This window comes from Oryctolagus cuniculus, chromosome 12 (assembly GCF_964237555.1).
Source record: "Oryctolagus cuniculus chromosome 12, mOryCun1.1, whole genome shotgun sequence".
Taxonomy (NCBI): domain Eukaryota; kingdom Metazoa; phylum Chordata; class Mammalia; order Lagomorpha; family Leporidae; genus Oryctolagus; species Oryctolagus cuniculus.
The window spans coordinates 97,594,917-97,610,511 of NC_091443.1; the positions used below are offsets into that span (position 1 = coordinate 97,594,917).

General features: G+C 47.2%; 1 protein-coding gene across 1 annotated transcript; it reads right to left on the reverse strand.

The window, feature by feature from the left end:
- Positions 1 to 211: 211 nt before the first annotated feature.
- On the reverse strand, positions 212 to 14,896 carry LOC138844723 (neuroblastoma breakpoint family member 4-like). The gene is made up of 6 exons (XM_070054495.1): positions 14,706 to 14,896; positions 12,320 to 12,374; positions 11,391 to 11,560; positions 10,883 to 11,122; positions 7,374 to 7,578; positions 212 to 1,211 (listed from the first exon to the last, which is right to left on the reverse strand). The coding sequence occupies exons 1-6, from the start codon at positions 14,710 to 14,712 to the stop codon at positions 1,151 to 1,153; spliced, it is 738 nt and encodes a 245-aa protein (XP_069910596.1). The 5' UTR covers positions 14,713 to 14,896; the 3' UTR covers positions 212 to 1,150.
- Positions 14,897 to 15,595: the final 699 nt, after the last annotated feature.

The window sequence follows — 15,595 nt, forward strand, 5'->3', positions numbered from 1 at the left end:
TACAGGGCCCAAGCACTTGAGGCATCCTCCACTGCCCTTCTAGGCCAAAGCAGAGAGCTTGGACTGGAAGAGGAGCAAGCAGGACAGAATCCAGCGCCCTGACCGGGACTAGAACCCAGCGTGCTGGTGCTGCAGGTGGAGGATTAGCCTAGTGAGCCACGCTGCTGGCGACTGTAATACTTAATTTAAATAATTACCAGGACCACAATGATAGCAAACAAAACAAAATATTTATTGGTATGGAATAATAGAAGGGATGTTCACTTATACTACAGAAATTCAATAAATATTAGTATATAGAAATAATAAAATAGAAGATTTCCAATGTACACAAATGAATATAAGAACCAATCCAGGCGGAGATGAGTAATTGGTGGCAAAATCTCTGCAGAAAAATCAATAGAGAATAGAGTATCTATACATTCTTCAATTGCCAGTCTCTACGGTTTTTGATAATATAAGAGTAAAGTATCTTTTGGATACATATCAAAATGACTGTAACTTGATATCCAATCCTAGTGTGACCGTAATGTTGATGGACAAACTGTCCATGCTTTGCCTCCAGATGTGAAGTAACAGGGAGTACTGTTTGGGAGTAATGTTTAGGGCCAAGCGAATCATGAGGAAATTGTCAAATTCCTGAGACCAGAAACTGACATGCCCTCCAAAACAAGGTAATGTCACCACTGTCAGTGACAACAAGGCGAGGAGATGCTTTTGTTTCCACAGGACTAAAGGAATACAGTAACGTACTCTTTAAGCAAAAAATACCGCTTCTTTTTGTTGTCATTGACAATTTCTGTCAAAGCCACACCCGTTGGTCAATGCTCAGCATTCTGTAGTTGTCTGACAAATGCTTCTTCATTCAATTCAGGCTGAACAGCAAAAACTCTGCTTCTAGCTGGAGGCAACACTTGTCTGACTTAGCGTGTTACTCACTCCTGGATGTTGCCAGATCTTGTTGGTTATGTGGTGAGAATTGAGAGGTGCCCAAGTTAAGGTCTCAGGCCTAGGTGTCCTTAGGTGGTAACAATAATATGAGACTGAAACAATGTCTTCCATCCTGATGGAGAACAAATCTTGAGTGGATAGGGTAGGACATGACTGGATTTTCTATCAAGATGTTGCTCATTAATGAGGAAAGCTACTTTTATTTGCACCCTTTCATTGTAGCCAGTGCAGGTCCCTGTAGCTCCAGCAGTTCCTGATATCTGAGAGGGAGACAGAGAAAGAGAGAGAAATTCAATAAGAGGTCAGGTCTTGCTGATAGCTGAGTCTGGAGGGATTGCCCAGTAGTCACAGAAGCCAGAGACAGAGAAACATGTGGAGAAGATGAGCTTCAGGTTGACTGAAGTGGGAAAATGATACCTACAAGGTAGAATGCCTCCCTAAACTTAGAGTCCAGCCTGTGATGCATAATATGGGAGTCCTGCACACTTTTTTTTTTTTTATGGACAGGCAGAGTTGGACAGTGAGAGAAAGAGAGAGACAGAGAGAAAGGTCTTCCTTCTGTTGATTCATTCTCCAAATGGCTGCTATGACCGGCGCGCTACACTGATCCGAAGCTAGGAGCCAGGTGCTCCCCCTCCATACCCGCCCTGGTCTCCCATGGGGTGCGGGGCCCAAGCACTTGGGCCATCCTCCACTGCCTTCCTGGGCCACAGCAGATAGCTGGACTGGAAGAGGAGCAACCGGGACAGAATCTGGCGCCCCAACTGGGACTAGAACCAGGGGTGCTGGCACTGCAGGTGGAGGATTAGCCAAGTGAGCCACGGCGCCGGCCTGGTCCTGCACTCTTCTAACTAGAAGCTGGTGATAACACCCATTTTCCTCCTAATCCTTCTCCATGGTCTTGCCAATGCTTTTTCCCATCTCTTAAGGATAGATGTTCCTAGCACCAATCATGCACATTCAGAAAGACAGTTGAAAGCGAAGGGACCTCCTTCAGTAAATTCAACTATTATAATTCTGTGTTTCAGAGGGAAGAATAGGTGACTATGGGAATAGAGTAGATGTGTGAGCCAACGGTAATCTCAGAAACATCCAAGTCCAGTCTGTCCTTTAACAAAAGAGATGTAACTAAAGACATAAGAATTGTTCTTAATCCTTGTCTCCAGCTCTTTTTTAGAAATCTGAAGAATGGGCCGGCGCCGCGGCTCACTAGGCTAATCCTCCGCCTAGCGGCACCGGCACACCGGGTTCTAGTCCCGGTCGGGGCGCCGGATTCTGTCCAGGTTGCCCCTCTTCCAGGCCAGCTCTCTGCTGTGGCCAGGGAGTGCAGTGGAGGATGGCCCAGGTGCTTGGGCCCTGCACCCCATGGGAGACCAGGAAAAGCACCTGGCTCCTGACTCCTGCCATCGGATCAGCGCGGTGTGCCGGCCGCAGCGCGCCAGCCGCGGCGGCCATTGGAGGGTGAACCAACGGCAAAGGAAGACCTTTCTCTCTGTCTCTCTCTCTCACTGTCCACTCTGCCTGTCAAAAAAAAAAAAAAAAAGAAATCTGAAGAATGGAGAGGAGAAAATTCAATCTGGAGGCTTCAATAGTCTTAAGAGGCTGTTGAGTCACCTTGAGTACATAGAAATAGGAATAAGGCCTTAGAGAGAAATCTGGCAAGTGTTTTGTCCAGGAGAAAAAGGAATAAAGTCAAACTCCAAGGGAGTTAACCAAGAGGACAGGAAATTGAACGTTGGCCTTTCCCTGTCCATTGAAGACAGAATCCAGGGTACTGGGTCAAAGCATCCAAGCTAGTTCAAAGTGTACCCAGAGTTTACTAAAAGCACAGCGTCATTTAGAACTGCTCAACAGTCCTCACCTACTTTATCCCATTCCTTTCCTTTCCTTCCATCTATTAAACATGAACTTCATCCCCCCTGGCCTTCAAGTTTTTCATCTTCCCTCTGACAGACTGAGGGAGGTCACTCTCCTTCTCACTTTACTTGCCCAAGGCAAGGAGGCTCGTTCTCAATTAGAATCACTGGAGCAAAGATTGGCCTGGGCCTTGCTTATCTTCTTGGATCTTCATGGGTTTGCCCCGAGTTAACTCACTACAATGAGCTGCTCTATTTTGTGGTCTCATGTTCAATAACTAACTCATTCTCTTTTTTATTTTAATTTATTCAAGTGTATACGTTTCATATATACAGATTTAGGAACATGGTGAGACTTCCCATCCTACCCTTCCCCCTGTCCACACTCCTATACTTCCTCCTCCTTCCTCTCTTATTCACTCTCTCAAGATTTACAATTATCTACTTTCAGTTTACTTTATACTCATAAAATTAATCCTACACTAAGTAAGAGTTCAACAAACAGTAAGAAGAAAAAAAAAAAACAATGTTCCTTAACAATAGAGACAAGGGCTATAAACAACCATCAGATCACAAAATGTCAAATAACTCATTTTCGAGATTTTTACCTGAATATTTGAAATTGGCATTGAGAGATAAAAAAGACAGAAGTTGGTGGAAGTTCCAAGATGATGGAATAGGGAAGGAGCTCACTGAAAGTCCAGGAAAATACAGTTTATTAAAAGTGGAGACAGTGTAGTCTTAGGGAACAGATAGGGAAAAAACAGTAGAGGAAAGTCTTCTGGAATTAGAGGGACACCGTGGATCTACGTGGAGGGCACGGACTCCCACGGTTCGGGACCCCAGCTGCTGTCTCTGCACTAGCGCTGGAAAGAGAGGTGAGACAAAACCATAGTAGCCCGTGACACTGGTGGAAAAGCAGCAGGAAGAACCTAGAGGGAACAAGGCTTGTAGCCCCATGAGGGAAAGTACACAAGCCTAACTAGAAGAGAGAAAAAATAAAAGGGATGGTATGGACACGATTCACTCTCCACACACCTTACAAAAGCGAGTGAGACAATACAGCAGGCGCCATTTTGGACATACATAACAGTTGCACCAGCTTGGGGCTGTGCCCACCCAAGCGGAAAAACCTGACTCTGGTGGGGAGTAATAACAAGAGACTAAGACCTAGTGAATGTGTGGAACTTATGAACCAGGACTGTGAAAAAAAAAAAAAAAACACAACGGAGGGTGTGTGGGGTGTGTGGGAGAACTCATGGTTTGGCTGAGATGTGAGTAGTCTTGTTGGGAGATGCCACAAGCTCGGGAGGCCCTGGCTACCCAGTGAGAGACATTGCAGGGGATTCTAAGCTTACACTGAGGACTGCACAGATCTTTTGTGTGGTTCTTGGGACAGAGCAGATGAATATTGTATACACTGGGGATAGCGCTCAGGCACTGATTGCCATCGAGGAGAAGTGTTCAGCTGATTACTTCCCTTCTGATTAAAAAGAGAGAGAGAGAAAGAGAGAGAGAGAGACAAAGAAAGAGGTAGGGGAAAGGGAGATTGATTTACCACGCCAAACCTGGGTGTGTCACCTTAAGCACACCCTTAACCCTGAAGAACTGAACAGAGCTCTCTGGCCACACCAACCACAGACAGTCCACTTAATCTAGAGTCATAGTATAACAAGAAAAGCCACCATAGTGAAAAAAAAAGAAGAAACCAAAGCATATTTCCACAATGCCAAACAACAACGGAAAAATCGAGGAAACAAGAAAAAGGAAGAAAACATGATGCTCCCGAAAGAAAATGACACTCCAATACAAGATTAAGAAGATGATGAGATGGAAGAAATGCAAGAAATGGAACAAAAAATTTATGATAAGAATATTGAGATGTAATCTAAAACAAATGCATGAACTGCTGAAATCCATGAAGGACAAGACAGAAAATTTCTCTTGTAAAAATGAAATCTTGAAGAATCAAAATGAAATGAGGAATTTAATAGAACATGAAATTGAGATATTGAAAAGAAATTGAAATGAAATGAAGAATTCAATAGAACAAATTAAAAACCCAAGTACTGAGAGAATCTGCCAACCTAGATATTATATCCTGCAAAGCTCTCATTTGTGAATGAAGGTGAAATAAAAAACTTTCACAGAAAACAGAAATTGAAAGAATGTGTCACCACTTGTCCAGCCCTGCAAAAGATGCTTAAAGATGTGTTACACACAGAAACACGGTCATCAATACGAAAGAAGGTAAAGGAAGAAAATTTCTCAGTAAAAGATCACAGAAAGTCAAAGTATATATTAGAAATATCTTTGGGAAAATGGCAGGGCAAAGTCACTACTTATCAATAGTCACACTGAACGTTAATGGCCTCAACTCCCCAGTTAAAAGACACAGACTGGCTGAATGGATTAAAAAAGAAACCCATCTATTTGCTGCTTACAAGAAACACATCTTTCCAACAAAAGTGCATGCAGACTGAAAGTGAAAGGTTGGAAAAAGATATTCCACGCCAACAGAAACCAAAAAAGGGCTGGTGTAGCCATCTTAATATCAGACAAAATAAACTGTAACACAAAAACTGTTAAGAGAGACAAAGAGGGGCACTACATAATGATTAAGGCATCAATTCCACAGGGAGATGTAACTATTATAAACTTATATGCACCTAATTACAGGGCACTGGGTTATTTAAAAGATATGTTAAGGAACTTAAAGGGAGACTTAGACTCCAATACAATAGTATTGGGGGACTTCAATACTCCACTTTCAGTAATGGACAGATCAACCAGACAGAAAAATCAACAAGGAAACAGCAGATTGAATCGACACTACAGACCAAATGGATTTAACAGATATCTACAGAACCTTTAATCCTATACTTGCAGAATGTACATTCTTCTCAGCAGTGCATGGAAACTCTAGGATTGAGCACATACGAGGCCATAAAACAAGTCTCAGCAAATTCAAAAGAATCCAAGTCATACAATGCATCTTCTCAGATCACAATGGAATGAAGCTGGAAATTAGCAACTCGGGAATTCCTAGAGCATATGCAAATACCTGGAGACTGAACAACATGCTCCTGAATGAACAGTGGGTCATAGAAGAAATCAAAAGAGAAATCAAAAACTTTTTGGAAGCAAATGAAGGTAACAACACAACATATCAAAACTTATGGGATACAGCAAAAAAGTGTTAAGAGGAAAGTCTATAGCAATAGGTGCCTACATCAAGAAATTAGAAAGGCACCAAACAAATGAGCTATCAATGCATCTCAAGGATCCAGAAAAACTGCGGCAAACCAGACCCAAAACTAGTAGGAGAAGTCAGAATGTCTAAGCTTGTCTTGCTCTACACATTTTTTGAAGCCCTGTGCTTATGTCTAATTTAGAAAATAATATTTTGTGTGAATATTAGAGGGTTGTCTTTTTTAAAACATTCATTTGTTTATTTGAAAGACAAAGTGACAGAGAGAAGGAAAGACAAAGAGTGAAAGAATAGAAACAGAGGGAGAAAGAACTTAAATATACTGATTCACTAGTTAGGAGTGCAGAACTAGGTGGCAGGGACCCAAATATGTGGGTCATCATCCATGTATTTCCCAGAACCATTACTATGAAGCTAGATTGCAAGTACAGTAGCCAGGGTTTGAGGCAGCACACCAATACGGATGCAGGCATCCCAAGCTGTGGCTTGACTGCATGTGCCATAACACCCTCCCTTAAGTTTACCTTTTGACCAATGTCTCTTTATTGTACCATCTAATGAAGTCTGCCTCATTGTAGCTTGAGTGTGTCCCTGAAGTGTGGCTACTGGGTCATGGTAATCCCTTGAACACTGGATCTGAAGGCAAATTTGACTCTAGGTCTGTGAGTGGGATAATGAGGACAGCAGCTATGGGGAAAGAGCAGAGCTTAGAGTACAGCCAAGGAGATGCAGATCACAGTGACTGGTTGGCAATCCATGTGTAATGATAGGAGGATTTAGGCAGGGACAGGCATGCTCTGGAAGCTGGTGAATTTCCCTTCTCCCCCACTTATGATGCTTCCCATTTTGCATGCTCACCAGGACTCTACCAGTCATGTGCCTTCAGTGCTCAAAAAATGCACGGAATGGCTGGACCCCTCCTACCACAGCCCCTTCCCAGGTAGATCACAGCCCAGTGACTCCCACACCCATGTCCTGGTGGCCACACCAGTGACACAGATGAAACTGAAGTTAGGGTACCTATTAGAGACCCACGATTACACTCCCCTACTGGACATCTAGCTCTGCAGCTTTCTCCCACCTCCCTTTGTTCTCTCACTGGCCTAATAAAATACTACGACTTTGCATCTTGGACTCTTTCCCTATTTCTATATTGAAAGAAATCAAGAACCAGGGCACATTCCCCTGCCATTACAAATGGAAAATAGAAGGAAGACTAGACAGAAGTTACTGCAGATGATGGAGAGAACAAATCAGGGAAAGAAAAAATTGGGGGGAGGGAAATGAGGTAAAGCACTCATATATAGAGAGAGCAATACAGAATAAATGCATCTAAGAATAACAGTCGTGATTACCTCTGCACCTCAAGTGGAAATCCAGGGATACGGTATGATAATCTCCATTTGCTAAAATGGCATTTTCTTTGGATCATCTCTTTTCTTAGGACATCGGAGCCCACAGGGTGGGCAGTGACTTGGCTTGCATGGCTGTTGGTAGCTGACCCCTCAATGGTATTATCCTGCTTGGGATTGCTCGCAAGATAGCCATCAGTAACAGGCACTGCAAATGAAACCACAGGCAACAATATCCACTGTTATATGACCTTATTCTTTTGTTTTCTTTTTGACAGGCAGAGTTAGGCAGAGAGAGAGAGAGAGAGAGAGAGAGAGAGAGAGAGAGAAAGGTCTTCCTTCCATTGGTTCACCCCCTAGTGCACTGTGCCGATCTGAAGCCAGGAGCCAGGTGCTTCCTCCTGGTCTCCCAAGCGGGTGCAGGGCCCAAGCACTTGGGCCGTTCTCCACTGCCTTCCTGGGCCACAGCAGAGAGCTGGACTGGAAGAGGAGCAAACGGGACAGAATCCAGTGCCCAATCCGGAACTAGAATCTGGGGTGCTGGCGCCGCAGGCAGAGGATTAGTCTAGTGAGCCGCAGCGCCAGCCAATATGACCTTATTCTGACACACACTTCCACCAAGGTGGACACTGGATAAGCAAAGTGACCTTGGACAAGAAAGTCCAAGGGGCAAGGGAAGCCAATAGAGATGCTTTTGCATTTTCTTATCATTGGCCTTCCTTAGAAATGATTTCAGGATAAGATTGCCAATAGGCAAACCTACTGCTGTTTGACAAAAAAAAATTAAGAAAATTGGAGCAAATGAAAACAAATAGTTCTCAGATTCATAGGACAAAAGCAAGGGCTAATCATACTAGACAGAGGTTGTGCTACTAGGAATGGAGATGTCACCTAAAAATTGAGTTATATAAAAGTCATAGGAAAACCCATAAGAGCAAAATTATAAGGAAAATTGGAGAAGATGAAAAACATGTATCATTATACACTTCATATGAGCATATTATATGTAACATTACTGAAAATAATATGATATATATCATGGAATTCAGGAACATACAAGGACAAATATATTTTGGAGTGTTCTTTAGAAAGTTTATGGAAATGCATATTATGACCACACAGTGCAAGGATTTCAAAAAGTTTCTGTGACATACAGAACTCATGTTTAATTCCATTTTCCATGAACATCTTTTTAAACATTTATTTCCTTTTTCTTTTTAAAAAAGATGTATTTATTTATTTTTATTTGAGAGGGAGAGTTACAGACAGTGAGAGGGAGAGACAGAGAAAGGTCTTCCTTCCATTGGTTCACTCCTCAGATGGCAGCAATGGTTGGAGATTTGCCTGTCTAAAGCCAGGAGCCAGATGGTTGCTCCCAGTTTATCATGTGGGTACAAGGGCCCAAGCACTTGGACCATCTTGCTTTACCAAGCCATAGCAGAGAGCTGGATTGGAAAAGGGGCAGATGGGACTAGAACCAGCATCCATATGGGATGCTGGCACCGCAGGTGGAGGATTCACCAACTACGCCACGAGACCGGCCCCATTTATTTTCATTTCAATGAAAATTCAAGAGTGACAGTTACACAGAATGTCAGAGTGAGAGGGAGGAATCAACCATGTACTTTTTCACTCCCCAAATATCTGCAACAGCTAAGAATGGGCTAGGCCAAACCTAGGAGCCAGGAACATTATCTCAGCCTCCCACATCCAGGGCAGGCACCCAACTAACTGAGTCATCACATGCTGCCTCCCAGGGTACACAGTAGCAAGGAGCTGGATCAGAGACAGAAGATAAATTTGTACCTAGGTACACTGACAAAGAACATGGACAGCCCAAAGGGGCAGTTATCCACTATGCCACAACACCCATGGCATTCCATGAACATCCTGAAGCACTCGCAGTGTCATGTGTGTGTGTACATACTATATCAAAAAATGACCTTAACTGGGGTTTTGGAAATTTGGGCTCCTGCATTCTGACAGCTTTCACAATAGGTTGGAAATAAAAAAAAAAAAGATTTAGGAAGAGTGAGAGAAATATATGTTGTCAGTAACACAACCTGCTATGCACCAGATAGAAAGCACAGTATGGTTGGTGTCAAAATCTGCAAAGCCCTTTCAAAGCACCCTAGACTGCAAAGTCTTGCCTCGAACCTACCATTGCTCAGCCAATTATCCCTTGAATGTGAACAGGAAGAGAGTGACCTTGAGTGTGAACAGGAAGAGAGTGACTGAGCCAGTGGGTGAGCTGTGCTGGTACTGTGAGAATCCAAGGAGAAGTAAAAGATCAGGGGAAGTAAAGAGGAGTTGGGAGGGACAAGGTATCATGGCACATGTGGCAGAGAGTATGTATGCCTGCCTCTCACTGAGCACTGGCCAGGAGCCCTCTCCCAAAGAGTCAACTGGTGGTCACTGTCACATGAGACATATTCCTCCTCCTGAGCACACCAGTCCCCTCCTTTCTAGAAGGTAGGCTGCAGCAGACATAAGCCACAGGCAACCATAGAGGCAGGGAAAAGGATGGACAGGATCCAGGTAGGATGGGCAGGAGGGTCCAAGGCTCAGTTGTAAGGAAATCTGAGCAGAAGTGGATCACTGTGGGCAAGAAACTGGGACATGCTATGGAGATGAGCGGAGCTGATAAATTCCAGGAAGAGTCAGAAACGAGCCCGATCACTTCATGTATGAAGGCTCCTGTTCATTTCAAAAAGAGAGGGGACCAGAAAATAAGTTGAATTAATCAGGAAACCAAGGTGAGGGCCTAGAATGTACACTGACAAGAATATGGCTCTCACCTTGTGGCTGAAAGTGTCTGACAGAGGAAAATTGGCTTAGAAGGGAATGTTGAGGAAGCAAGAATGAAAGGAGAAAGAGAAAGAAGGAAAGAGAAAGAGAGGGTGAGAGTGAGAGAAAGAGAGAAAGGAAAGAAGGGAGGGAGGGAAGGAAGATAGAAGGGAGAAAAAAGAGCAACAGAGGGAGAAAGGAAAAATAGAGAGAGAGACAGAAAAGGGAAGGGAGGGAGGGAGGGATGGAGGGAGGGAAAGTAAGTCAGTCACTTGTCTTATCAAAGACAGTCCCTGGGAAGTTACACTACAAACATGGTTGATTTGCACGTGGAACAAAAGTACAAGATCACTTTGTTAGTCTTCAACTATATGCAAATTAAACGACGAGTCACTAAACACCTAAAGAGGATACTGAGCTATTCTTAGCCAGTCACTCTGGAAATTATGGTGCTTAATAACAGCACAGTCTGAAATGGGGGATGAGATATAAATGCCAGTGATAAGTAACTTGGCCAAGTTCAACATAAAATACTTGGGAAGCCGATGACCTGGAGGCAGAGCGGATGCTTAAAATCAGGCATTGGCTCACTTTACCATGTTACAGCACTGCAGACTTCAACTTGACCCTCAGAGAACACGACGGGGTCTGAATTGTCTCCTTCACCCATACACAGTGAAAATCCATGTATCAATGGAAGCTTCCTGTGGCCTTTTCTTTCTTACCTTTGTGGAGCAACAACTGGTTTCTTGAATCGATGTTTTCTGCAAAGCTGCAAGTGCTGGAGGAATCACTATGCCTGGCCTCATTGCTACCAGAGGCTAATTGCGGATCCACTGGGACTTGAAGACAGGTGTATCCCTGTAGTCTCACCCACAACTCTGCATGTGAGACTGGCACCTTTGACAGGTGACAACCTAGTATTCCATTCAAGTGTTTCTGAGGACAAGCCTTCAATGTGCCACCTGAAAGGAGAGGAGGGATTTAAGTACAGACATGAGAGTAAATACTGGGTGATGTGTACATGAATTTGGACAAACAGGAAGCAATGGCTGCAGACTAAATGATGATGGTGCCTTAACTCTATCGTACAACTCCCTGAACACAATGTGCCTTAGGCTCGGTGTGCAAAACTACACTGAATGGCAAGGGGAGAACTGTGTAGGGTACATGTCCTGTTTTCACACAGGGAGATCATTATGAACTTGGCCAAATTTCCTTGGGAATACTCACTAGCAGAAACAAACAGGCAGAAGTGTGGCACCTGCACACGACCCCAGTCACTGCCAGCAGTGCGGCAGGTGCAATCCACAAGTGATGGCATGGTTAAAGATGGATATGGACACGCCACTGGGCTGAGCAGGAACTCAGGCTGTTCTGGTTTGGGCAGCTTCAGACAGACCCTGGAGGTGCGGAAGGGAATAAGAAATTAACAAAAGGAGCAATCTTCCCACGACCTTCCTGGCTTAAACAGCAGGGCAAAGGTTCTGTCACCAAAGGAAAGGGAGCCCATCCAGTGGCTCACTGCTTGATCAAGCTGAAGCCTCACAGTGGGAGTGCAGACAGAGCCCGAGACTGAGGGACAGGGGCAGTGAGCTACTCAGGAAAAAGGCTGTGCCACCCACCATTGGCACCCTCTCCACTGATACTAATGAGCCAAACAGAACCTACTACTGGTCATGTGAGAAACCAATGAAGGCATGAAGTGTGCAGGCTTCAGTCACAAAGATGCACCTGCTGAGAAGGTGCTTTAGCACCCCAGGTTTCTCACCCCAGCCTGTTGCCCACCATCTGACGAGGTCAGGTCCCATCTCATTTTGTGTTATCAGTGGAAGGCAAAAATACACACGGGCAACAAGCTGAGGGCAGAAAGGGATCACCCTGCCTTGAGTGTGGCAGGGCAGTGGCCAGGACTGACCAAACTCCCTGAGTAGGCTGGTTGACCTGCGCTTGCCCTGTAGTTAATCCAAGGGAGAGAGTGGGGAAAACAATGGAAACTTGCAGGTCGCTCACATGATAAGGAATAACTTTGTTCCTACAAACATTCGGCTATGGGCTTGAGGGGTAACGGTGAGTCACCCCAACACATGCTGTTTTCTCCCTGGAGTTAGATTCCCCAAGTGTTGAAACAAAGTAAGCAGTAACAGAAGTTGGAGACTTACTTGGGTTTGTTAGGACCAAGATAACCTGCTACCTTCTCTTCGTACATCTGGTACACTACAAATAAAAATCAGACAGTAAAAGGCACATTAAGATCCCAGTACAAGTAACTGTGTCACACAGTGTCTGACTGGAATGCTACAGGTAAATTTACATGCATTGGGAGAGTGAGTGTCTGACTCAGGAATATCAAGGGAGGCAAAAAAAGGTAAGTCTTTTTGTTTGTTTGTTTTTTGACAGGCAGAGTGGACAGTGAGAGAGAGAGACAAAGGTCTTCCTTTTCCATTGGTTCACCCCCCAATGGCCGTTGCGGCCAGCGTGCTGCGGCCAGTGCACCGCGCTGATCCGAAACCAGGAGCCAGGTGCTTCTCCTGGTTTCCCATGCAGATGCAGGGCCCAAGCACTTGGGCCATCCTCTACTGCACTCCCGGGCCACAGCAAGAGAGCTGGACAGTAAGAGGAGCAACCGGGATAGAATCTGGCACTCTGACTGGGACTAGAACCTGGTGTGCTGGTGCCACAGCAGAGGATTAGCCTATTGAGCCACGGCGCCATCCAGTTTTTTTGTTTTTTAAAGATTTATTTATTTATTTATTTATTTATTTATTTTTTGAAATGCAGAGTTAGAGAGAGAGAGAGCGGCCATTAGTTGAAGTTGAAGCAGCTGGGACACAAACTGATACCCAATGGGATGCCAGTGTTGCAGGTGGTGGCTTAACCTGTTTTACCACAATAAGGACCACAAAAGGGTAAACCATAAAGACACCAGCTAGTCTACCTTCCTGGGAGCCAGGGGATCCCACTCTCTTGGTTTCTCTGTGTTTTGGCAGGATATCACGTACACTTACTCTGTCCTGGGTGTGTGCAAACCCTTAGACTACCTTAAGAACCCCCCACCCGCCCATGTCACAACCACCAGTAGCTTCAGTGGCCTCCGGGAGGCAAGGCCGAAATCCAGTCCTCTCCCATCCGGTGTTCAGGTGCCGGTGACACACCATTTTGTGTGTGTGTACTGCCACTGAACAGAGCCATCAAGTCTATAGAGCCTCTGGTCCACTGGGACTTCTGGAGCCACCCAGAAACCTTCTACATCAGCAGGCCCTCTCAGGCCGAAGGTTTAAATACAGAGCCTGGTGGTGGGTGGTGGAACACTGACGATTGGGTAAGCTTTCTAGAGGACTCATGAACTTACTCATCCACGTGGTTTACTTCAGGGATTTCTAGGAGCCAGAGGTGGATGAGGACACCTGGGACCATGGCCAGAAGGGAGTGCCAATCAGGGCATGAATCTCAGGGGAGACAGCAATTGGCACATATGTCCTTTGCTCCTACACCACAGTCCAGACAGGTACCTCACTGGTGCCTCACCGGTGGGAGGCCCAGAGGCCAGTGTGATGTTGCTCCACCTGCCTTGGGTACCATGACCTGAGAGCACAGCCAAGTGGAGCCAGGCAAGACCTAAGAATCAAGGAATCAACCAAGTGAGAGACACCAACGCATGAATGTCACACAGGAGAGGCCTTGGGCCTCACAACTCCACAACTCTCAATGGAGGAGGTGCTTAGGATGACATGACATGAAATGAACTCATGGTGGAGATCTCAGGGGATACAGGTATAACTCAAAGTCCAGGGGGTGAACCAACCAGCAGACCCGCACTGACCAGAGAGATACTCCAGACGCTACAAGCTGGGGACTCACACCATTAGGCACGGTGCCTTGCTTCAGCCCATCACATTCTGCCATACTGATTCAGGACAAGCGGCAGCAGGGTGGACACATGGCTATGAACTAGAGAGACACTGTGAGGCTCAAAGGAGCACATTTCCATGGGAGTACTCACCATCATGGCCAAAGCTTCAGGAACATGCGAGAGCTGGGAGCTGCGGATTTCAGGGGGTGTCTCCAGGTTGTGTAGGAAGCAGGTGGAAGGCTGCTGTAGTGCACCCTGCGTCCTAGCCAACCTGAAGCACACAGGCTTGCAGGCAGCTGCCCTGGAAGAGCCTACCTGGCAGGCTGTATCTCAGGGCCAAACATTGTGTCCCAACTCAGGGGGCCGGCCCAAGCCAGAAACCAAAGTGAACATGGATATGGCAACGAAGTGCCCCGCGGGACCTGGCAGGCTGCGTGTCAGGCAGGGCCAAACTGTGTGACCCACACCCCAGACTGCAGGACCGACCCGGACACCGCAGTGAACGTGGATATGCTTCACACCCACCACCCATGGGGTCTCACAAGACCGCCCCTCCCTCCACCCGCTCCCCCCCCTTCAGGCGGCCCTGTGTCTCGGGACTCAGCCTCGCGGCTGGCTCCGCGAAGGAAGACTGGCGCTGTCCAGGGACGAGCCCCAGTGGCTCAGCGGGGACACCGTGCCCCGGGAGGACTCACCGAACATGTCTATGGTCTGGAAGATGTGGCATTCCTCCCGCCGGAGGCCCCAGGCGCTGTCACAGACCTGGAGGTAAGCCACGGCCACGTGCCCGGCCACAGGACACGGCCAACGGGGTCCCGCGATGGCTGCACATGGGACAGGGAACTGCCCCAGCCGGGGCAGCTCGAGTTCAGGCCCGCTGGGGTGGGAAGGAAAACCACAGCAGGGTCACCAACGCGGCAGGTGGTCGACACCCGGGCCCTGCCTGACGGCCCAGGGAAGCCAGTGCCTGCGTGGCTATGGGCACGTGGGCCCCAGAGGCGGTCCTCGTCCCCCGCCACAGGCCAGCTCTCAGCTCTGCAGGGGTTGCTGGAGACAGCCGCGGACTGAGCCGCAGACACGGCCGGGCCGGGCCGGGCCCGGGCCCGGGGCCGGGGCCGGGCAGACAATGGACTCGGACCCCAGAGCTCTGACCCCGCCCAAAAGCACTCCAGGACCCACGCAGGAGCTCTGGCGGCACGCATCGACTGCCCAGGCCGCACCTGGCACCACCAATGCACCTGGCTTGTCGAGGTGGGACAGCCCTCGGGCCACCGTCAGAACCCCTCCCCCACCACAGTCTGCCTCCGCAGCCTCTGTGGAGTGGCCCAGGATTCCCCGAGGACCCGTCCGTCCCCGTGCCGCCCACCGAAGGCTGAGTGATGTGGTTGGGTCGTGCCTGCGGGCCAGCCTCCGCGTGGAAAGCGGGACAGCCACCCGGACCGCAGGACGTCCTATGGGGCCACTGGGTGCGCAGGGATCCCGGGACAGCCTCCCCAGGGGTGGGGGCAGGCCACAGCCCCCTCCGTGTCACTCGCACGCTTGGAGGCCGTGCTGCCACCGGGCCCATAGACACACGGGGCCGAGG